The 24,989-nt window shown below is 43.9% G+C and overlaps 1 protein-coding gene across 1 annotated transcript in view; it reads left to right on the forward strand.

The window, feature by feature from the left end:
* LOC126336339 (uncharacterized) overlaps positions 1-24,527 on the forward strand; it is a 398,976-nt gene extending 374,449 nt beyond the window's left edge. Inside the window, exons 2-3 of the mRNA XM_049999903.1 lie at positions 7,043-7,170; positions 22,710-24,527. Coding sequence (XP_049855860.1) covers positions 7,043-7,170; positions 22,710-22,944 — 363 coding nt within the window. The 3' untranslated portion in view covers positions 22,945-24,527. The remainder of the gene's footprint in view (positions 1-7,042; positions 7,171-22,709) is intronic.
* Positions 24,528-24,989: the final 462 nt, after the last annotated feature.

Raw genomic sequence — 24,989 nt, forward strand, 5'->3', positions numbered from 1 at the left:
CAAAAGTCTGATGAGCGGAGACTTTATGAGGCTGGCAGTAATATACACTCCTGGAAATTGAAATAAGAACACCATGAATTCATTGTCCCAGGAAGGGGAAACTTTATTGACACATTCCTGGGGTCAGATACATCACATGATCACACTGACAGAACCACAGGCACATAGACACAGGCAACAGAGCATGCACAATGTCGGAACTAGTACAGTGTATATCCACCTTTCGCAGCAATTCAGGCTGCTATTCTCCCATGGAGACGATCGTAGAGATGCTGGATGTAGTCCTGTGGAACGGCTTGCCATGCCATTTCCACCTGGCGCCTCAGTTGGACCAGCGTTCGTGCTGGACGTGCAGACCACGTGAGACGACGCTTCATCCAGTCCCAAACATGCTCAATGGGGGACAGATCCGGAGATCTTGCTGGCCAGGGTAGTTGACTTACACCTTCTAGAGCACGTTGGGTGGCACGGGATACATGCGGACGTGCATTGTCCTGTTGGAACAGCAAGTTCCCTTGCCGGTCTAGGAATGGTAGAACGATGGGTTCGATGACGGTTTGGATGTACCGTGCACTATTCAGTGTCCCCTCGACGATCACCAGAGGTGTACGGCCAGTGTAGGAGAACGCTCCCCACACCATGTTGCCGGGTGTTGGCCCTGTGTGCCTCGGTCGTATGCAGTCCTGATTGTGGCGCTCACCTGCACGGCGCCAAACACGCATACGACCATCATTGGCACCAAGGCAGAAGCGACTCTCATCGCTGAAGACGACACGTCTCCATTCGTCCCTCCATTCACGCCTGTCGCGACACCACTGGAGGCGGGGTGCACGATGTTGGGGCGTGAGCGGAAGACGGCCTAACGGTGTGCGGGACCGTAGCCCAGCTTCATGGAGACGGTTGCGAATGGTCCTCGCCGATACCCCACGAGCAACAGTGTCCCTAATTTGCTGGGAAGTGGCGGTGCGGTCCCCTACGGCACTGCGTAGGATCCTACGGTCTTGGCGTGCATCCGTGCGTCGCTGCGGTCCGGTCCCAGGGCGACGGGCACGTGCACCTTCCGCTGACCACTGGCGACAACATCGATGTACTATGGAGACCTCACGCCCCACGTGTTGAGCAATTCGGCGGTATGTCCACCCGGCCCCCCGCATGCCCACTATACGCCCTCGCTCAAAGTCCGTCAACTGCACATATGGTTCACGTCCACACTGTCACGGCATGCTACCAGTGTTAAAGACTGCGATGGAGCTCCGTATGCCACCTCAAACTGGCTGACACTGACGGCGGCGGTGCACAAATGCTGCGCAGCTAGCGCCATTCGACGGCCAACACCGTGGTGCCTGGTGTGTCCGCTGTGCCGTGCGTGTGATCATTGCTTGTACAGCCCTCTCGCAGTGTCCGGAGCAAGTATGGTGGGTCTGACACAGCGGTGTCAATGTGTTCTTTTTTCCATTTCCAGGAGTGTAGATTACGAACCCTAATAAATATAAACTCATTTCTTCATTAGTTCAATTTAAAAGATAAGTATTAAATATGAAGACTCAAAATGGTACGTAAGTTGATCCCCATTGGCTGAAGGCGGTGCCTTCGGCTCTGGAGAGCCCTCCCTTTACCCTACATAACTGGTGGCTGCTGAGCCATTAGCATCAGTCACAGTGACTGAGGCCTCCACAGCCGGTCAGTATCCACCGTCGCCATCCGAATGGGTAATGAAGCATCGTTTTATAGTATTCTCTTACATCATTGACTTCTCTATCTAACATACCACTTTCACTTTTGTTATTACAGAGCAAATTCTGATGATAAACCGTAATTAAAAGACCGAAACAGCTCAGAAGTTAACATCGGCTGCTATCAAGGCTGTTTTTTTAAAATAATGTTACATCGACGTCTACATCTACATCTAAATGGATACTCTGTAAATCACATTTAAGTGCTTATCAGAGGGTTCATCGAACCACCTTCACAATTCTCTATTATTCCAATCTCGTATAGCGCGCGGAAGAAACGAGCTCTTATATATTTTATTGTGTTGATAATTCCTCCTTAAGTAGGTCGACGTCAACAAAATATTTTCGCATTCGGGGGAGAAAGTTGGTGATTGAAATTTCGTGAGAAGATTCCGCTGCAACGAAAAAAGCCCTTGTTTTAATGCTGTCCATCCCAAATGGTGTATCATTTCAGTGACAAGCTTTCCCCTATTTCGCGATAATGCAAAACGTGCTGCTTTTCTTTGAACTTTTTCGATGTACTCCGTCAGTCCTATCTGGTAAGGATCCCAAATCGTGCAGCAGTATTATGATAGAGGACGGACAAGCGTAGTGTAGGCACTCTCTTTAAGAGATCTGGTACATTTTCTAAATATCCCCCCCCCCCCCATCCTCCAATAAAACGCAGTCTTTGGTTACACTTCCCCACAACATTTTCAATGTCGTCTTCCAATTTAAGTGGTTTGTAATTGTGATTCCCAGATATTTAGTCGATTTTACGGGCTTTAGATTTGACTGGTTTATCGTTTAACGGATTTCTTTTAGCAGTCATCTGGATTATCTCATACTTTTCGCTATTTAGGGTCGATTGCCAATTTTCGCACCATAGAGATACCTTTACTAAATCGTTTTGCAATTTGTTTTGATCTTCTGGTGACTTTACTAGTGGATAAACGACAGTGTTATCGGCAAACAACCCAAGACGGCTCTTCAGATTGTCTTAAAAATCGTTTATACATATAAGGAACAGCAAAGAGCGTATAACACTGCCTTGGGGAACGCCAGAAACCACCTCTGTTCTTTAGCACACTGGGCTCGCATTCGGGAGGACGACGGTTCAATCCCGTCTCCGGCCATCCTGATTTAGGTTTTCCGTGATTTCCCTAAATCGTTTCAGGCAAATGCCGGGATGGTTCCTTTGAAAGGGCACGGCCAATTTCCTTCCCCATCCTTCCCTCACCCGAGCTTCCGCTCCGTCTCTCGACGGGACGTTAAACACTAGTCTCCTCCCCTCCACCTCTGTTTTATTCGATGACTTTCCGTCAACTACTACAAACTGTGACCACTCTGACAGGAAATCACGAATCCAGTCACTTAACTGAGACGATATTCTGTAAGCACGCAATTTCAGTACAAGCTGCTTGTGTGGTAGAGTATCAAAAGCCTTCCGGAAATCCAAAAATACGGAATCAATTTGAAATGACTTGTCAATAGCACTCAACACTTCGTGCGAATAAAGAGCTAGTTGTGTTTCACAAGAACGATGTTTCCTATATCCGTGTTGACTCTCTGTCAATAGACCGTTTTCTTCGATGTAATTCATAATGTTCGAACACAATATATGATCCAAAATCTTGCTGCATATCGATGTTAATGATATGGTCCTGTAATTTGGTTGATTACTCCTACTACCTTTCTTGTATTGGTGTGACCTGTGCAACTTTCCAGTCTTTCGGTATGGATCTTTCGCAGTTTCATTCGGTGTGTAAGTGAATACCGTCTGAAAAATGTGTCATGAATACAGTTTGTAGTTAAGAAGTGGTAAATTAAAGCGACAAGCCTGATGCGACAGTTTTACTGAATGAAAAGAGAAAATATAGAAAGCAATACACTTTTTTTCATTTCATAATTTTGTTGAGGTCGTTAGCGATAGATCGCGTGAAAAGTTTGTTGAAACCACTAAGTTCTCTCATTCTCAAATACTGGATGAATAAAATTTGAGCATTCGCATGTCGTGAGCTACACCTCTTTTATATATGAAGATAGCAACTTTTCTCGAAAGAACAGATACCATTGATGACCGTGCAGCTTCTATAGAATAAATGATAATTAACTGAAACCTTCAGCTGCCGACAGGTGTTGTTGATATACCTCGATATAGTTAAAGGCTACCCGGCCATTGACCTTCGTCTATGCGAAGGCGCATAGCTTGCTCGAACTCTTACGGGAATCGTCACCTTAGTGTGTGCGAGGAATGAGTAGATGGGCACATATCTGTTACGTAAATTACATATGTAGATTGTGGACAGTTGGAAATATGGGTCTCCTGGGAAGCATGCAATCGATAGGTCCCTGCAGTCGCGCTGTTCATCTGTGTCCTCGGTGGCTCTGATGGATAGAGCGTCTGCCATGTAAGCAGGAGATCCCGGGTTTCAAGTAATTATCATTTACACCTTTTTTACGCCCAAAAGAAATTCCTTTCACACAGCAAGTTGAAGTCGGTGCTGTGGTTTAAGAGTAGGCGAGGATCTTGATTGCTATGTTTCATCTGCTGCTCCTTGTAGTTCTAGATTTTGTAAGGCCGAAAGATCGGCTGAATTAGCGGACTACTAGTGGTGTAATAGGTTGCCAAGATAGCCATCATAGCACGATAATATGCGTGCAGCCTTATGGATACGGTTGTTGTTATTTTGTAAGGTGGGAACGTCCTCGGCAAACTCTTCATGAGTAGGTAGAAGAAATACTTGTTCACCGAGAATGTAGAAATAAACACTACTTCATATACACAGTAATTACTGTGCTGACGTCACTTACACAGTAGGGATCAGTCACGAAAATTTTTGGACGAATGATGTGTAGCATGAACGGTGACTGGTGATGAGAAATGAATGAGCAGTGTATCATATATCTTTTCCTCGTCATTTGTTTCAGTGCGAATGCACAAATATCATCCGAACTCCTACGGGAATCAAGATTTGCGAGTAGTGAATATAATGGGTGAAGGACGCTGCATTTCAGCGAAATGTGAGCCTGTCAGGGACCATGTCCTGATGGCCGCAGCGGGAATCTGCTCGCAGCACCGGAGTGGCATGGGCATCCTGTTTACGTTCTCGCCGCGAAACTTGTACAAAATTTTATTCTGTGATCCAGCCGTCTTATCGCGCTCTATTTTATTAGAAGGAGAATGGCTGATGCGACGCTGAAAATACGGTTTTCGACTGAATACTCATTACCGAAGCTACTTGAAATCGAACAGTGTATCAGAGATAAAGTAAAGACTGATTGTAGCGATGCCATTTGAAATCGAACAGTTATTCAGAGGTAAAGTAAGGATTGATTGTAACGATCTTGTTGGCATACATCTGTCTGTGTAGCTGGAAGTAGTCTTAATTTCTGTCACTCTAATGGACACATTGATTATTTAACTGTGGAACATGTGGGCCTTGGACGTCAGACATTCTGTGTATTTGAACTGCCTTTCAATGTCCCTTCAGAAATGATGGTATATGCGTTCTGCCCATAATGGATTGTGATTAGCCACACAACTGAAAAGTGAGTTCAATTTACCATATACCCGGATCTTAGTGGGGTAAAACAGATTCACATCGAGCTATCAAACATATTCCGTCCGGCTTGTGTACCGGTGAATCCAAAGCTATTATAGTTTATGATGGCCAGCAGAAGACGTGCTCGGTATGTGGCCAAGAAGGACTTCTCCATTCCCGATGCTCACAAAGTTACTGTCTGGGGACGAGTGGGTCATAACCAGCCCAACAAAACTTCTGCTGACATAGATTGAGGTTCTCCAAAGCGACCTCCACTGGTGATCTGCACTGACTTCTACTACTGTACCATCACCACCAATAGTAGTACCTCATGGTGTTGCAGACAGAACTACACCTGTGCCTGTTGAAAGGGTCCTGTAGCCACCTTTCATTAGTCCGGTAGCCCATTTTCATTACCATTTCTCTTTCTTTTCCTTGTTTCCTTTCCCTTTTCTCTTTACTCTCATAGTGGCGTGATTGAATGAATGTGGTTTTGTGTCACGTTGCTAGACGGTGGCGTAGTCTGCTGCAGAAAGTCTGCGATAGTCGTACAGATGCAGCAGGAGTATACAGAATAGCCAACTCGCGTAGTAATCAAGTAGCCGAAGAGGTTTTCGCTACTTGTGAGAAATCCACCTGCGTTAGGTTGGTGGCGGAAATGGCATCTTTGGGTGTCCGGGCCACGCGGGAAGGCAGTCTGCAGCCGGTACGGGAAGCGTCCACAGCTCTGCTCTAGTCGAAGAAGAGTGAGTTAGACTGACCTGGTGGCGCGCTGTTACTTGGCGAGGGGAGAGCTGTCAGCTTTTGGTCTCGCTTTTCAAATCTGGAAGATTGCTTTGCCTTGTCGCAGCAAGGAATGCAAAACTTTGGCAGATTTTTCTTTTAGAAAATTTCTGTAGCAGACTTGGATCCGCCGGAAGAGCGCCACACAAAGGTGTCAATAAGAAGTGAGCACTCGCTTCTGTATGAATGTCTGTTTGCCTTCAGCTTTGTCTGTATAAGCTTTCATCTTTCTAAATGTTTATAGCTTTGCCTTCTAGTAAATTTTCCTTGCCTTATGTGTCTTTCGTCCGTGGGGAACCAACCACGTGGTAGAACATTATAGTTGTTGGGTTACCGGCATCACTAACTGTCCGATCGCATGTTTGTTTTAGATAATGTTAACATGATTGTCTGATGTGATATTGTTGGAATTTGGGCACTATACTTAGAAATTGTGTCTCCACAAACCACGTGTTATCAGGAATCGTGTACATGCCTCACATCCTTATCCAAGGAATAAATGATTTTATCTACAATTTCTCTTGTGTTCCGAGATTACGTTTTTGCACCTAAGCCACTCACCTCGTAGCTTTCCCGTTCGCACATCCAATGCGTTTCCTTATGCACAGGTCCAATGATTAATCTCCCCTTGTATTTTATAACAAACACTTTAGATTAAGTCTTATTTTCAGTTGTGTTGCTGGGAGCTGATCTTATGTTCATGCACTTTCTATTTTATTTTAAATGTTTGATTGTCGTGAACAGTGCACGGGCAATACTATTAATTGTATCGTATCCGCTATGAGCGACCTCACAACGTATGCATTTTTGTGAGTTTTCGGTCTGTGATCACGTTAATTTATTTTCCGACTCGACCAAACCTTCGATTAGTTGTATGGTTATAGTCGGTGGCGACCCTAACCTTCTCAAGTTAACTTCACAAGCAATACGTATTTACATTCCCAATAATAACGTAATAACCCGTAGTAACAGGTTAGTTACACTGTGCCCTTTCTCCTGCAGTGCCTGCGTTGTCGGGTGGTGAGCAATCTGCAGCACGTGGGATGGACCTCAACTCAGTGGTCGTGCCTGCCGATGCTTTTGTGCTTGGCCGTCAGGACCACCAGGGTTCTCAGGAAGCTGACCACCAGGTGCGTAAACAACGCCCACTGAGGAGACGTCGGATCGCTCCATCTGACACCTGCCGGTCACAGTCTCAAGACGTTGAGGATCCCACTTAACAAAATCAGTTCTTGATGGACAATTCTGTGGCAGAACCATAAACCCGCCCTGCATCGTAGGTAAAATCATCATCGCAAGTAGCTGATGCCACATCTACGAATGCTGAACGGCAGCAGAGCCAGCACCACTCTTCCAACGCAGACAAAACAAAGCCTTCAGACTCGACAAGCATTCCATTTGACACATAGAATCCAAGCACTTCTGTGTCGTCTGATGATATAGAACACAAAACTCCCGTCTACTGGATGGAGATGTGTCGCATGCTGAGACGATACTCATGCACACTGCTGTTCTTTCTGCCTCATTGAGTGTCCCAGAAGTCACAGTTCCGCGACGAGCTTACAGAACTGGCTCGATCAATGTGAACACCATTGGTACACCTGTAAACTACGATTGGCACGTGAAATGTTGAGGGTGTCAGATATCGATGTTCGCCTCCTGCATGAAGTTTTCCTAAAGGTTTCTGGCTGTCTATGGTTACGTTGCTTATCCCATGCTATGTGCTGACAGTGGTAGTGGGACAGCTATACTTCTAAAAGAATGCATGAGGTTGATGAAGTGGCTAACCTGTCGTCAGACATGGGTCTTGCTGTGATCTTCCATGGTATCCAAATCGTCAGAGTTTACACTTCCTCGGGCACGGCGAAGCGACAGGAACTGCAGCGATTCTGTTCAGGTGAGGTCGCCCCTTATTTGTGGGCCATTATGACAATATTTTTCTGGGGGGCGACTTAAGTCGTGTATCTCGGAAGGGCCAACATCCCCATCTGGCCACATGCCCGGAACGCAATCTGCTGGGTGCATGAACTGAACCTTGCCGATACTTGGGACTGCAAGCTTGGCGGGCTGACCTGGACACACTTATGTCAGTAGACATTCAGTAAGTCTTCTTGAATATATGTTTCTTAAGGGCTCATAATTTCCATTCTTGATGATGAGCCACGACCTACAGCCTTCTCCAAAAACAGTGGCAGAGGGTGTGGTATTGTCGAGGCATGTGGAAGAGGAATGTAGCCCACCTTCAGGATCCAGAATGCAGGCATCTCAAAGCGACGCATTGGAAAAACTGTGTGAGACGCTGTGGTTTGACTTCGTCAAGCTTGCTTTAGATCCATCAGTGATGAACTATGGTTGTGGCAAATTGCGGTGGCATCGCCATACCACCGAATATTAGTTAACAATTCTCGGCAAGCTCTCAGGCCACGCTCCCTCTAATCAACAACACACTGAAATTCAATGGATTAAGGCGAAGATAATTTCGTCGCTTTGATGGAATGACGGTACGTGCAAGATATCGTGTCCAGATAGGAGAAAACCCCTGCACACGCATCATATTATTCAGAGAAGCAGTGGTGTCGGAGAGCGCTGGTCCATTCCCATAACACGCCAGATGGTGAACTGTGGTCTGGCGTTCTGTGCGCCATGTCCTACTCGGCACAAATGCTCGAATGACCTGGTATCTGGTTGTATTGGGAAATACATGACACAAGTTTGTCTACGTGCCAGTAACATGACAGACTCGCCGCTTTGCCTCCTGTGTCAAAGGCCTGACACGAATAAGCATCGACTGATGTGTGAATCATCTGCAGAGGTGTGGCAGCTGATACTGAAAATGCTTCCCTTTCTTCTGTTTGTGGCCTCCCAAGACATTGCACTGAAAGTGCCTCCTTCCAAATGGTTCAAATGGCTCAAAGCACTATGGGACTTAACATCTGTGGTCATCAGTCCCCTAGACTTACAACTACATAAACCTAACTAACCTAAGGACATCACACACATCCATGTCCGAGGCAGGTTTCGAACTAATGACCGCAGCAGCCGCATGGTTCCAGACTGAAGCACCTAGAACCGCTCGGTCACTGTGGCTTGCCACTTCTGTTTCAGAGTAAGACCTATTTTCGATGTACGAAGACCAGCGCCGTGAATTTGATAACAGACGTGTCGGTCTTTTACTTGTTTCATGAAGGAAATAAGAGCGTTCTTGATCTTTAGAGGTTCCTGCAAGATTCATTTACCTTTAGCGTGCACAATCCAAGATACCGTCAATGCTATGCTAACTTTTTTGAATAGTATCTTCTTGGACGCCGCCCCCTCTACCCCCATCCTGTAGCTGTGGTGTCCCTGGTATAAGGAGATGATTTCAGTGTGAGTGTGCAATATCAGGACTCGCATGGTAAAATTGGAATATTCTTCGAGAAGACGTGTCTGGAACATACCTGAGTGACTTGGCCGTTCTTACTCCCACTTCAGTTTTGTTAGTTACCGATGCAAATATCCTCCTAAAAATCAATAGATACAATCTTGATCGCGTTTTCTGATTTCTCCGGATCCAACTCCGTCTGCCGCCACCAGCAGCTATAATGGCGGTATAGGCCTGAAGATGGTCCGAGGAAAGGGCCGAAACCGGTTGCTAAAAGATGAAAAACGCCATCGACAATGTTTACCGATTTTTAGCATTTTATACCGATGGCTGTGCTCCACTCAAGAATGGCTTCTAAAATTGTGAGTCTCTTCACAGTGAGAAGCTGAGTGGCTAGCTGTCATGATTTCCTACCTGTCCTTTTTCCTTTGTTCCCGTTCCTACATTTCATATTTATAAACATATTGCAGTACCTCTGTTGTTTCGACATACTCCACATGTAGATACGGTAATATGTAAATAACTATCTACGCAAATTACTTAAGTTTTGTTGTTCTGATATTGTAGCTCCATGACATGGACAATATCCTTGTAAAAGTGGTGCATGGATAAATAACAGTGCTACTAGTATAGCTGGGAGTGACAATAGTCCCTTATCTCCAGATGCCCACTCGAAATAAATAAGCCTTGAACGGCTGGGATAGCTCTCCAGCCACGTACTGTTCCATACGCTAGCGGTTGTTTTTCTGCTGAAACTCTTTCTCTTCGGCGAAGACGTCGTATTTCTGATGGACGACAGCCGGAGATCTGGAGACTAATATCCCAGCTGCCGCACTGGTCTGAGGCGACGTAAACCGATGGGCGGCCACGACCTGTTTTTGTTTCGGGCGGAACACAATGGACCGGGGACCGCAAGAGAGAGCGTGAACACAGGAAAGTGGCGCGCGGCTCCCAGGGGTGTTTGTCTTCATCTCGGCCCAGAAGCGGCGAGGTGAGTGGCCGCGAGGTGGGCTATTACCGGACCGTGAGCGCACGAAGTGGTGTGTGACGGATGTAATGACACCGGGAAAGTGGGGGCAGAGTCAGCCACGTATGTAAATAAATACACAAGCGAGTAGGCACCGCAGCATGCGAAGAGATGACACGGTTTTTCAGTTTTAGTGCATGGCACGTCAAATAACCTACCAGGAAGCTGTAATACTAGTATGTGTTGTGTCTTATGTTCGCTTGTTACGGATCATTACCAACCACATTTAAAGGATAAGTTACCGGTCGACACAGAGTTACGAAATTCGTTTCTTGTTACCAGCTTTAATGGCTGTCTACGCAACGACATTAGTCTTCACTTCAGTTGCGAGATTTTATGAGTATCGAAACAATGTTTTCGTCTCTGGAATGAGAGCAGTAGCAGTTTCATTGGTAGTGGCGGAGTTAAGGCGTCTCAAATATTGAAATCTGTAGAAAACAAAAGGAACAGACTTGTCTGAATTCGTGACTGGATAAAGAAAAGATGTCAGCTCTCGTGCACAGCGATGAAATTTTGGTCGATTACTCTAGTAGCTATTTCAGCCATCGATGAACTATGATTCAACCACCTTAACAGAGTTAATTATTCTATAAGGAAAGAAGACACACTAATTCTTAAGTACGTAAGGATTTTAATTCTGCGTTCCTGGAGTACTGACAACGCGTTCCAAACTCCACAATTGCCAAATTTCTTCCGGATGCTCGTGATACCACTTTTTTCGAAAGTATCTTATCTCTGACTTTCGGAAATCAATCTTTTCACTTCGTACATACTTGTAAATTTTCTCTATTCACAGGTAGCTCCACATTCCTTTCATTGGATAGCTCTCGCATTTGCACATCTGCGTCTTTAGTGAAGCCAATGTCTTCAAGATGTTCACTTGCGAACATCTACATAAGTTTTCATATGCAGAAAGGTATTTTCTTTAGTTTTAGACGTCTTATTTTTTACAGGATGTGTTTCGGTCAATAACTATAACATTGTCAATCCTTCGATGCTCACATCACGAAGACTTGTCTCAAGCGCACCACTGCGTGCTACCTTTCTCCTTGTAACGATTACCATTCACGTCTCACAACCACCTTTGCATATCGTAATTGCCAAAATACCGTAGTTCAGTATCGTGAAAGTTCGAACGCACCGAAACTGAACTGTTTCTTCAACAACTTTCGCCACCGCGCGCTGGGCAAGTGCACTGGCTAGCAGCAATTTCTAAGCTTAATTTCGCAATGTAGTGTCGCCACGTAAACTAGGCTTTAGCAGTGGTAAGACGTTACATACAGGGGGACAATTATTGAACTATATGAAAAGAAACGGAAATTAGTTACAAACTGCGGCGTGCACACACTTTATTCAAGGTGTAAACGTCACTACAGATGTATGGATTTCGATTATGGCACGTTCGATACGCCTGCCATCATTGCCGATGATGTGGCGCAGACGAATAGCGAAATTCTTCATGGCCGGCTGAAGTGTCGGAACATCGATGCTGTCGATGACCTCCTGAATGGCTGTTTTGAGCTCATCAGTGGTTTTGGTATTGTTGTTCTGCACCTTGCCTTTAGTGTAGCCCCTCAAAAAGGAGACGCATGTGTTCAGATCCGGAGTATATGGCGGTCAATCGAGGCCCATGCCAGTGGCCTCTAGATACCCCAGAGCCAGAATGCGTTCCCAAAGTGATCCTCCAGGACATCAGACACTCCCCTGCTTCGATGGCGTTGAGCTCCGTCTTGCATGAGCCACATCTTGTGGAAATCAGGGTCGCTTTTTGATAATGGGGATGAAATAATCTTCCAAAAATTCACGTACCGTTCGGTAGTCACTGTCACATCAAGGAATATCGCACACATTCTTCCGTGACTGTGGACACTGCACAGCATACAGCCACCCCTTGAGGGTGAAGAGACTTCTCGATGGCAAACTGCAGATTCTCAGTCCCTCAATTGACGATCTCATCCGAATGAAAGTGGGCTTCGTCGCTAAACCAAACAACAACGTGCATGGTAATTCCCACCGTGCCCCACGGCCAACCGTGCAGTTGAACGTCCTAACGATAACCATTAAAAAGTTGGATGGTTTTATTTCATATAGTTCAATAATTGTCACCCTGCAAAAAAAACACAATAACAACTTTTGCTAAGCACTGTACCAACCATACGCCTGCTATTCTAGTTAGTCTATTGTCCGATACTTTATCTAGCTACCACGCTCTACTTTCTCTTCATTGGTGTACATTGTGAAACCCGCTATGTGCAAAATGCTATCCATTCCCAGAAAACTAATTGTGAGCCAGGCGCACCTTTAAGATCTAATATTTTCGGTGTGTACAGTTTAATGCATAACTCGTTTTATAAGGCCTTAAGTACAGATTCTAAAAATACATACTTTATTTATGGACAGCCTGCATCATGTATGACACAAAACTGCGAACCTACCAGTACCTCATAATCCAATCTAAATCACGTACAAAAAATGAGACCGAAACAGACTTTTAAAATGATAACCATAAACATACAGACTATGATGGGCAAGCTAAAGCAGGTTCTTGACAGTATGAGAGAACTTGTGATTGGCGTACTGGTACTGCAGGAAGCAACATTCACGGACGAAAGCACGATGGAATCAGAGATATATGTAATTCTGAAAGGGAAACCTGGTGTTGGGGCGGCAAAGCAACCCTTTATGTTTGGCCTTTGTAGTAGATTGTAGATACCTGGATAGTATCACTGAGTGGAAGGACATAAACGAGAAGCTGTCATATCTGACAATGAAAATAGGGAACAAAACCTATACAATAGTAAATGCACATGCACCAAAAAATGATCAGAACAAAAAACACAGATCAGGAACTGAACATATTTGGTCCACTTTGGATAAGGTAGTGATAGATGTGCACAAAAGAGGTGTCACTATTTTGCTAGGGAATTTTAACGCTCAAATAGGCACGGAAAGGACATTTGGAGGTCCTGTGGGAGATTATCCAGCCCACAAGAGAACAAACAAAAATGGTGAGAGATTAGTGGACCTGTTTAGGAGACGCAAGATGAGAATAATTACCGTCCATTAAAAGGCCAAGACGGGGTCAGGGATTTTCCCTGCCTCGTGATGACTGGGTGCTGTCCTTAGGTTGGTTAGGTTTAAGTAGTTCTAAGTTCTAGGGGACTGATGACTATAGATGTTAAGTCCCATAGTGCTCAGAGCCGTTTGAACCAAAAAGCAACGGCAAGCAAGAAAACAACGTGGGTGAGCACTGGAAACAGGACAGGGGAAACACAGCTAGACCATGCAGCAATCCGTGACAAAAATCGAAGAGAGATTATGAACACGAAAGTGAAGGAAAATAGCAGGATAGAATCAGATGACAACTTTGTCGAAATAAAATGCAAATGGATACCCAACAGAGCAAGGAAACGTAGGACCTTAAACATCCAGAGAATCGACCTATTTCTTCTGAAAAAACACAGAGTATGCAAAGAGAATGATAATTCAGAGTGATTGGAAAAGAGTGAGAGATATGATGGAAGAAGAGTCAGTGCGACCTGCTACTAAAAACCAGAAATGGAAGCATGAGTCGTAGACGGATGAATTTGAGAATGCAGTCGAGACCAGGAGGAAATCATGGATGAAATGGAAATCCCGTAAAAACCAAGAAGACTGGTCGAAATTCCAGAATGCGAGAAAAATTGCTAGCAAAACGATCAGAAATGCCAGGAGAAACAGATGGAATGAGAAACTTGAAGAACACAGACACAAGAATGGAAAAAAGCCAGTAGTGACAGTTGCGAACTTTCAAAAGGCCTACGATTCAATTGAGAGGGGTACTCTGCTTGATGTGTTAGAAGATAGAGGACTGGATGCTACAACACATGCAGTAATAAAGGAAACGTTAAGCGACTCTACTGCCACGATCAGGCTTCGCAGTACGCTGTCAGACAGCTTCGAAATAAAAAGAGGAGTCCGGCAATGGGACGAACTGTCACCAATTTTATTTAACCTGGTTTTGGATGAAGTAGTGAGACAGTGTAGACAACTAAATAGTAACATGAAGATCAAAGGGGTGCCTATAGGCTTCAAGGTCAAACAGCAGAAAGGGTCGGACTGAAGATTGGCTATAAGAAGACCAAAACACTGAAAACTGAGTCTGGAAGACAGATGGCCAAGTGGTTGAGAAATTCAACAGTTTTCGCTATCTGAGGGAGAAGATAACTGGTGGCATACGGAGCCACACTAGCGCAGTAGACAGGGCACAGAAGCTTCGGTATGCGGTGAAAACAACATATGGCAAGTAAAATCTGTCACGGAATGCCAAACTGCGACTTTACACAGCAACTGTAATAAATTCTGCTCTGTATGCACCAGAAACGATCACACTTGGCAAGAGAGCTTGTATACATCTGGAGAAGGAGGAGCGGAAAATTGTGAGAGACATGTGGGGCACTAAAACACATGGGGATATCTGGATACACAGAACATGAAAGGAACTGTATGAAAATATTGAACACATATCGAGCGAGATATGGAAGAGGAGGTTACGATTTGTTGGTCACATCATACGGATGGACAAGGAAAAGTTGATTAAGAAGATATGGACTGCAACATGCCATAAGGGAAACAACTAGGTGAAGGGAGAGATGTCCAGAAAGCTATAGGTATAGAAGAAAGGAATCTGCAGGAAATAGTGCAAGACAGGGAGAAGTATAAAGAATTGGTGGATGGTCACAGGTGGCCGGACACCAAAATCGAAATTGGCTTAACAGAGGAAGAAAGAAACGGAAGAAGCAAAAGAATGAAGAGGTTTTGGGAAGAAATAAGACATGCAAAACAATCAACACGTGATCCTGAATGGTCCTAACGAAGCACAAGATGAATATATACCATTCAGCTATCTTCAATAATTTTTACTATGTTTCAGTGAATAAATTATTATTGTGTTTACTGATATATATATGAAAGTGCATATTCAGTAAAACATAGTAAAAAATGAACATATTATTCAAGATTGCTGAATGATTTAGATGGCTCTGAGCACTATGGGACTTAACATCTATCGTCATCAGTCCCCTAGAACTTAGAACTACTTAAACCTAACTAACCTAAGGACAGCACACAACACCCAGTCATCACGAGGCAGAGAAAAATATCTGACCCGCCGGGAATCGGACCCGGGAACCCGGGCGTGGGAAGCGAAAACGCTACCGCACGACCACGAGCTGCGGACAATGATTTAGATAATGTACATAATTTTAACTATATGGATTCTGAATGGTTTGCAGGGTTACTTTCCCCAACGAGATAACTAAGCCTTTCTATTGCAAAATATGAAACAGTAATTTACTATGAAAATTCCTTATTTCGAAACGAACATAGATGACTGGACACCTGCTGGTTAATCAAGAGGCTCATGCACTCAGTGCAGCCACTTTGAATCTGAGACAGGTTATGATACAGAAATTCGCCAGTGCGGTGCAAAGAGTGCCCTATCACGCCGCTGCGTGCAACTTACGCTCACCGTAATTATTCTCTGACAGCTGTGCTGAACAGTGGTGACGTGCGGGAAGCTCTGCTGTAGAGATCGTGGGTTATGCAGTGTTGCGGCTGCAACTCTGAACCCCAGTGACTAGTTACGTTGTCCCGAGTTCGAGTCTCGGTTCGGCACGCATTTTTAATGTGCCAGGAAGTTTCTTGTCCTCTCTGGACCACCATTTTAGTGTCCCGACCGCGCGCTCCGAATTCCGTCGACTGCGCACCCTCTTCACCGACCCTCTTATTTTCTAGCGTCTTCCTACACCCTGTCAAATCGTACACTTCCGCCAATAGCGAAACGTACATAAACAACGGCCCAGCAGTGTGGACTCCCCTCAGCGCACAGAATCCCACCAAGGCAACGTGTCATAATACAAATCCAACCATACTGCAAACCGTCTTTCCACTTCTAAAAAACAGTCGCTTCAGCTCCATCTCTGTGACTTCACTGACTAATTTACTACTGGAACGGTTTTGAACCCAGCAGTAGCCTAGCATCAGAGAACCTCTGAGAATAGAGATCTGTGAATGAGGTTAGGGTCATTATTTTAGCACTCCAAGTTTCTGTGGGAAAGCGAGCAACAGCTATCTAAGAAAGCTTTTTTCGAAACATAGGAAAGCAGCGCTCTCCACCTGTTGCACGGCGATTTGGCCATAGTTCTACCACGAGGCAGGCCCATGATGTACGTAATTTCCGCCGGGCTCCCTGGTTGTGCACCGATAACACGATTTCAGCGAACATAGGCACCTGAGGCCGCAGTCTCCGCTCATGGCAAAGGGCTGCTCTTTTTTGTAACAATCCGTTCGTCCTGTCCCAAATTCAAGGCGCCGTGACTTCGCACACTCACGAAGGTCATCCAAAAACATGCCGTTCCAGCACAAAGTTAAAACGAAGAGAAATTATGCTAGAAAGAATCCAGTATGCACAATCCATCTGATGAGATGCACTTTACTAAACACATACCCCACACCTTCATCTGTTGATACTGCAACCTTCAACGTATTCTTAACATTCCACGTTGTATTACCATTTATTAATGCAGCTATGGCTGCAATTCACTTATTGTTCTTTCATCAAACAGGTCTCATCCCTTAATCAGCTTCATATGGAATAAAAGAGGCATGTGTAACAGCTTAGCTTGCCGCGATTCGCATGTAACCAATCCACACCCACAAACCCACCCACCCACTCACACCCACCCACCCACCCACCCACCCACCCACACACACACACACACACACACACACACACACACACACATATCTTTTTTCTTCATCTTGTGTACCAAAAATGCCATCATACACTGAAGCGTCAAAGAAACTGGCATGGCCAAGCGTATTCAAATACAGAGATATGTAAACAGACAGAATACGGCTCTGCGGTCGCAACGCCTATATAAGAAAAGTGTCTGGTGCAGTTGTTAGATAGGTTGTTGCTGCTGCATGGCAGGTTATCAAGGCTGAATTGAGTCTGAACGTGGTATTATAGTCGGCGCACGAGCGATGAGACACAGCATGTACGAGGCAGCGATAAAGTGGGGATTTTCCCATACCACCATTTCACGAGTGTTCCGCGAATATTAGGATTCCGGTGCAACATCAAATCTTCGACATCGCTGTGGCCGGAAAATGATCCTCCAAGAAGGGGACTAACGACGACTGAAGAGAACCGTTCTACGTGACATAACTGCAATCCTTCCACAAACTGCTGCAGATTTGAATGCCGGGCCACTAACAAGTGTCAGCGTGCGAAGCATTCAACGAAACATCATCGATATGGGCTTTCGGAGCCGAAGGCCCACTCGTGTACTCTTGATGACGGCACGACACAAAGCTTTACACCTCGCTTGGACCCGTCGTCACTGACATTGAACTGTTGACGTCTGAAAACACGCTAACGGGTCGGACGAGCCTCGTTTAAAATTGTATTGAGCGGATAGAGGTGTACGGGTATGGAGACAACCTCATGACTTTATGGACTCTGCATTTCAGCAGCGGACTGTTCAAGTTGGTGGAGGCACTGTAATGGTACGGGATGTCTGCAGTTGGAATGATATGGACCCCTGATACGTCTAGACGCGAATCTGACAGGTGACACGTAGTGTACATAAGCATGCTGTGTGATCACTGGCATCCATTCATTTCCGCTGTGCATTCCGACGGACTTGGGCAATTCCCATAAGATAATGCGACACCCCACACGTCCAGAATTGCTACAGAGTGGCTCCAAGAACACTGAGTTTAAAAACTTCCGCTGACCACCAAACTCTTCAGATATCAACCTTATGGAGCAGAACTGGGTGCCTTGCAACGTGCTGTTCAGAAAAGATTTCCACCCCTGCAGGGTTCATGGTGTCAGTTCCGTCCAGCACTACTTCATAAGTCAGTGGAGTACGTGCCACATGGTGTTGCGGCACTTCTCGCGTGTTCGCGAGTGTACGTGACGTACCACAATGAGTAAGAGCCTGTAATTACTGGAAACAGTGTCACAAGTTACTCCAAAATCGTGACACACTACATACATGCAATTTCAACCGACATGAGTTATTTTGAGGATGGAAGTTTAAGCATATGAAACGCGTTATAGAAATAAACAGCGACTGGTAACAGTAAACTCCTTGTTTGATTCTAAGACATACAGTTGACGATTTCTGAATTGCAACAGCGGATATACAATCAATTTTTGAATGTTTTACTGAGTAGCTGTGATGATGTGGTTAATTAATTTTCTTTGGCTTCCAACTGTGTTTAATCCAAGAACTGAGGGGTAAAACTGCGCCCCACGTAAGAGCCCCATTGCTGTTATAAACCTGTTTCCGACGGATGTTGTTGTAGACAGCTTCAGCGTTGCGAAAGCCATTTATCTTTAATTTAAATGCGTCATCGGGAAGCGTACTTGCCACCACGGTCATCAGTCACCCACTGAGGGAAAATCTTGTGTTCTGCTTACCAGTCATCCACGATATTCTCACAAAGGTCGCAACATACGACGAGCTCTTGCTTATCTCTTTTGTCATTGCATCTGACCACGTTCCTGACTCCAAGTGAAGACATGCACCACATGAGAAGGGACAACTGCAACCGACTATAATGTGCAACATCCTCCCCTGTACCTTCACCCTCATCCCCGATCCCCAGCACTGGGGGCGGATAGCTTCTATTGGGCGTCTCCAGCCACGTCTTCACTCATCATAGGGCTTCACTTCGAAATGAGATTCATCACTGAAGGCCAAAGCTGTGTCTGGAGACGCCTTGGACAGTGCTAGGGTATCCAAAAGGCTGTCGTCCGCCATACGGTCCGACAGCCAGCAGTGGTAGTCTGGGATACCATTCCTTTTCATAGCGGGACTACTTAAGTTGTCATTCGCGACACCCTTACAGCACGGCGGTACGTTGACGATGTTATACGTTCCGTGTTGTTGCTCTTCATGTCAAGCCGTTCAGAGCTTGCATTTTAGCAAGATAATGCCAGCTCGCACATGGCGAGAGTTTCTACCGCTTCTCTTCGTGTTCTGAAACCCACCCTCTCCAACAAGATCGCCCGATCTCTCCCAAACTGTGAATGTTTGGAGCATTATGGGAAGGGTCCTCCAACGAGCTCGGGATTTTGACGATCTAACGCGCCAGTTGGACAGAATCTGGCTCGATATCCCTCAGCATGACATCCCAAATCTCGATACAAACCGAGTAACAGCTGGCGTAAAGGACAGAAGTGGACGAACGCTTTACTGTCTATGTCAATTTTGAAGCTCTTTCTCTTCAATAAATGGCTCGATTTTTCTGAAACTGTAATTTGTTCTACCGATTTCGTCCCTCGTGATACTTCGCTTTTCTTTGTCTTAGAATGTAAGTAAGAGGGCATGATGGAAAGTTATATCGCCGATTTTTTATTTTACTACTCGTAAAACTTTTTAAATGAAACAAACGTTATTAACATTGTACATCTTTATTCTTCATGTCTATATATTTATTTATGAACATATTCACCCTGGAGACGAACATATTTCTCCCAGTGAGATACCTTTTGTTGATCCCATCACTTTAGAGTCTTTGACGACACTGATGGAGCCACAACCTCACCTTTGGCTGCACCGCTTCATTACTATAAAAGTGAAATCCTTGGAGGTGTTCTTTAATTTTTGGAAACAGATGAAAATCGGAAAATGCTAAGTCGGAACTGTATTGAGAATGGTCGCTGTTGTGGACGTCTTAGCGCTCGTGTTGGTTTGGAATTTTCATACTGTAGGATAGGGTGCTCCTTGAGTGGGCGAACTCTTCACACGCACCTACGTGATTATGGTACACAATCCTGCATTACATGCTGTAATTTGGAGTACTCTACCGGCAGAGACTTGCAAATATGTAGACATGAAGAATATAGCTGCAGAACATTTATAATGTTTCCTTTATTCAGAAAGCTTTAAGAATTTTCATATAACAAGTTCGGAGGCGTCACGGCTTTCCATTTTATCACGTCTCATATTATTTTAGAGAGTCAGTGCTGTGTATTCCAGTTTGTAATACAATTTCTTATTTTTTAAGTACGCGTCTAAGTATTTATTTTATAGTTTGATATAGGTAAACTGACGATGATCGATTTCAGACTGAAACATATGTGTAATAAGTATTATTTGTTACGAATGGCTGGGTAATACGATCAAGGAAAATAAAAAAAATGAGTTGTGTAAACTTTTTGCTGTGTGTTTGTACAAATTTTAACAGTTTCTGTGGCGGATGTGTCATGAGTATCGCATTTACGTATGTAATGGTGAACTCAACCAGATCAGTGATTTTTAGGCTGACGTACGCATTCGAATCAAGTCCAGCTCGCCTCTCCGACTCATTAGCTAGGTCTCAGTTAAACCTTAGCGTTTCCCAAACGCGTTAACGCAACTGCTCCCCTTTTCTTGAACTTACGTAGAAAATCCCCACCCCATCCCGTATTGGCAGCAGTGTGAGCAACGTGGTCCTTCATTGTTGATGACGCAGTAACAGCGATATTTTTCGAGGTTGATAACCTCTGTTAGTAACTATAAGAAAGTTTTCCCTCTCACATCGAGAGAAGTTGAAATTTAACATAGTGTTTCATTTCACGATTTATCTTCGAGGCCCCTAAAGAGGGAAAAAAAGAGAGCTGTGAATACCTTCTATTTCTACATCTACATCTACATCTACATGATTACTCTGCAATTCACATTTAAGTGCTTGGCAGTGGGTTCATCGAACCACAATCATACTATCTCTCTACCATTCCACTCCTGAACACCTAAAGCTTTCTGTTCGAGCTCTGATTTCTCTTATTTTATTTTGACGATCATTCCTACGTATGTAGGTTGGGCTCCAGAAAATATTTTCGCATTCAGAAGAGAAAGTTGGTGACTGAAATTACGTAAATAGATCTCGCCGCAATGGAAAACGTCTTTGCTTTAATGACTTCCATCCCAACTCGCGTATCATATCTGCCACACTCTCTCCCCTATTATACAAAACGAGCTGCCCTTTTTTGCACCCTTTGGATGTCCTCCGTCAATCCCACCTGGTAACGATCCCACACCGCGCAGCAATATTCTAACAGAGGACAAACAAGTGTAGTGTAAGCTCTCTCTTTAGTGGACTTGTTGCATCTTCTAAGTGTCCTGCCAATGAACCACAACCTTTGGCTCGCCTTCCCCACAATATTATCTATGTTGTCTTTCCAACTGAAATTATTCGTAATTTTAACACCCAGGTACTTAGTTGAATTGACAGCCTTGAGATTTGTACTATTTATCGAGTAATCGAATTCCAACGGATTTGTTTTGGAATTGATGTGGATCACCTCACACTTTTCGTTATTTAGCGTCAACTGCCAACTGCCACACCATACAGCAGTCTTTTCTAAATTGCTTTGCAACTGATACTGGTCTTCAAATGACCTTACTATACAGTAAATTACAGCATCATCAGCGAACAACCTAAGAGAACTGCTCAGATTGTCACCCAGGTCATTTATATAGATCAGGAACAGCAGAGGTCCCAGGACGCTTCCCTGGGGGACACCTGATATCACTTCAGTTTTACTTGATGATTTGCCATCTATTACTATGAACTGCGACCTTCCTGACAGGAAATCATGAATCCAGTCGCACAACTGAGACGATACCCCATAGACCCGCAGCTTGATAAGAAGTCGCTTGTGAGGAACAGTGTCAGCTTCAAAAAATTATGTAGCCAAGGGCCACACATTACTTATGTCAGGCTGTATACAGCACCGGTGTCAAAAATGTTTATGTTGGCTGTATACAGCACCGGTGTCAAAAATGTTTATGTTGGCTGTAGAGATTGTAGTGAACATGATGATGTAAACAGTTGTACATGTGTTGGCAAGTTTGTTTAAATGTCAAGGAAAACTGGACTAGAATTATTATTTCTTCTTCGATTATTAGTATTTATTTGAGATGAACAGAAGCACAGTTAAGATGGTGTATGTCATCAGCGTGTTACATGACGCATGAAAACACTGCTCATCTTAAAGCTTGATATTAGTAGTTGAAAATGAGTCTATTTCCAATACCTAACTGGGAAACTGATGCAACAGTCGATGCCCTCAATCCTAACATTTTTAAATTTGTAGGTTATTGAAAACAACATACAAATGACGTTTATGTGACTTACTTGTATTGCAGGAACAGAAATACTACTGCATCTTCTGTGAGCTATAATTGATCTCGTTTTAAAATGGGAAAGTATCAAAGTTAATTAATGATTTCTATTTACAGATCGGATTTACACTTGTGGAAACCAGAATCAATGTGCAAAAATGAACCTATCAGGTTCCTTCAACGCAAATACTATGCACTTCAAAATCAACAGCTGAGTACAAATATGAGTGAGAAGGCTCCTCATGCAACGTATCAAGTTGCTTTGAGAGTAGAGAAGAATGGGAAACTACAGACTATTGCTGAAGAGCTTATCCTACCCAGTGCGACTGAACTGTTGTGGTATCTATCATGATCAGTGCTGAAGCTGCAGGGAAACAGTAAACTCTCGGCTTGTCTAACTTACAGTAGGTAGACGTATTTCTGAAATAACTGATAACATAAACAAACAAGGCAATAAGGTAAATGAAGCAAAAAAATAAAAAGTAGTGAAATTGTTTCTACTCAGCTTGGTGAGTCTACTGGTGTGTCACAATGCGCTCCATTTTTATGTTTCATCCGATTCGAATCAGATGGTTCGATAGCGGAAGATGTTTTGTTCTGTATGCCTTTGCGAAATCACACAACTGGGGAATGTTTATTTAAATTTTTTCTTGAAGCTACAAACCAATTTGAGGTAGACTAGAAAAAATTCATTGCCATTTGCAGTGATGCAGCAAAAACACTGAACTACAGAAAAGTTGAAAAACTAAAATTACTGTGCTAAACGCAAAGTGGATTCACTTTTTCTAACCGCCAAGGATTCGCATCTAAAAAAATGTGTAATAAACTTCAGCACGTTCATAATGATGCAATTAAAGTTGTACATTTTATTAGTATTCGATCCTTACAATCTCGATTATTTGGTTATTTGGCAGGCTGTGCTTTTGACACATATGTCTTATTACATGTTGAAGTGAGGTGGCTTTCTCGCATGAAAGTTTTTAATTGGATTGTTTGAACTTAGGGCGGAGATGCTGTTGCTTTTGCAGCCTGGTAACAACCGACTTGCTGAGTTGTTCATCTCACAGGAATGGTTGTTTTAGTTTTACTTAGTTGGCTGACATATTTACACTTCTCTATCAATAAATTAAGTGAGTTACAAGGACGTGACGAAACGATACTTTCTATTCACGGCGAAACAAAAGTTTTTGTAAGAAAACTAAACGTTTGGGCATCCGGAGTTGAAAATGGAAACTTTCGAAACTCGTTACTGACTCACAATATGGATTTTGTGACTTCTCTTCTAGTACTCTAAACGACTTTCTTGACATAAGATACAAGATCCGTGTCACAGCTGGTATCTTCTCACTTGCAAACACTTCGTAGCCAGATTATTGGTTATGTTGCTTACGAAGAAAATAAAGGTCTAAAATGGGTTCAAAATTCTTCCTACGAGCGAGCTGTGGAAAAGACATACTTGAATTCACAGCTTCACGACTAGCTGATTGAGTTATCTGCTGACAGATGTTTACGTCTACAAATAGCAGCGAAGAATTGTACAAGTTCGGTCTAGAGAGAAGAAATTAATATACTGTATTAGTACCAGCAGCTTCAAGAGCCCTTATTTCCTCAGCTACTTCGCACCTCTGCGAGCTCTGGTTTTCTTCAGTGATAAATATAAAAATTAAATCGAGAAGTAGACTGTCTAGAGAAAACGATCCGATTTTGTGTGTTACTTGACTTGAACTGGACATTACGAACCTAGTGCAAACAAAACAGTGTCACACGAAGTGGCAAATACAAAACAAATTAAAATGTTTCTTACAAATTTCATGTGCCTGTATCATGTGTATACTAACAGATGTGAACTGGACATTACTAAACTATTGTTAAAACAAAACAGTGTCAAGTTTCATTGGTTGTTACAAAACATAATAAAATGGTCCTTACCTATTGTATGTGTACTGTCTATCTGTGGCTTATAAATTATCAGATTTATTTACTTTTCAGGAAATAAATGTAACATTTAAAGAACCACCGTGATTTTCTCCCTCCAATACACACTCCGCGGCCGGCCTTAGTGGCCGAGCGGTTGTAGGAGCTACAGTCTGGAACCGCACGACCACTACGGTCGCAGGTTCGAATCCTGCCTCGGGCATGGAAGTGTGTGATGTCCTTAGGTTAGTTAGGTTTAAGTAGTTCTAATTCTAGGGGACTGATGACGTCAGATGTTAAGTCCCATAGTGCTCAGAGCCATTTGAACCACGATCCGCAGGCGCCGGATCTCCCTCCCCATCTACGAGATTGCGATCTACCGGTTGAGAAGGGTTGAGTGTGCTGTTAGAAATACGTGCAGATGTAGCTCCCAAACTAAGAGTGAAATAATGTGTAATACCACGAAAATCTAAATTAACGGAC

The sequence above is a fragment of the Schistocerca gregaria genome, chromosome 2 (assembly GCF_023897955.1).
Source record: "Schistocerca gregaria isolate iqSchGreg1 chromosome 2, iqSchGreg1.2, whole genome shotgun sequence".
Lineage (NCBI taxonomy): Eukaryota > Metazoa > Arthropoda > Insecta > Orthoptera > Acrididae > Schistocerca > Schistocerca gregaria.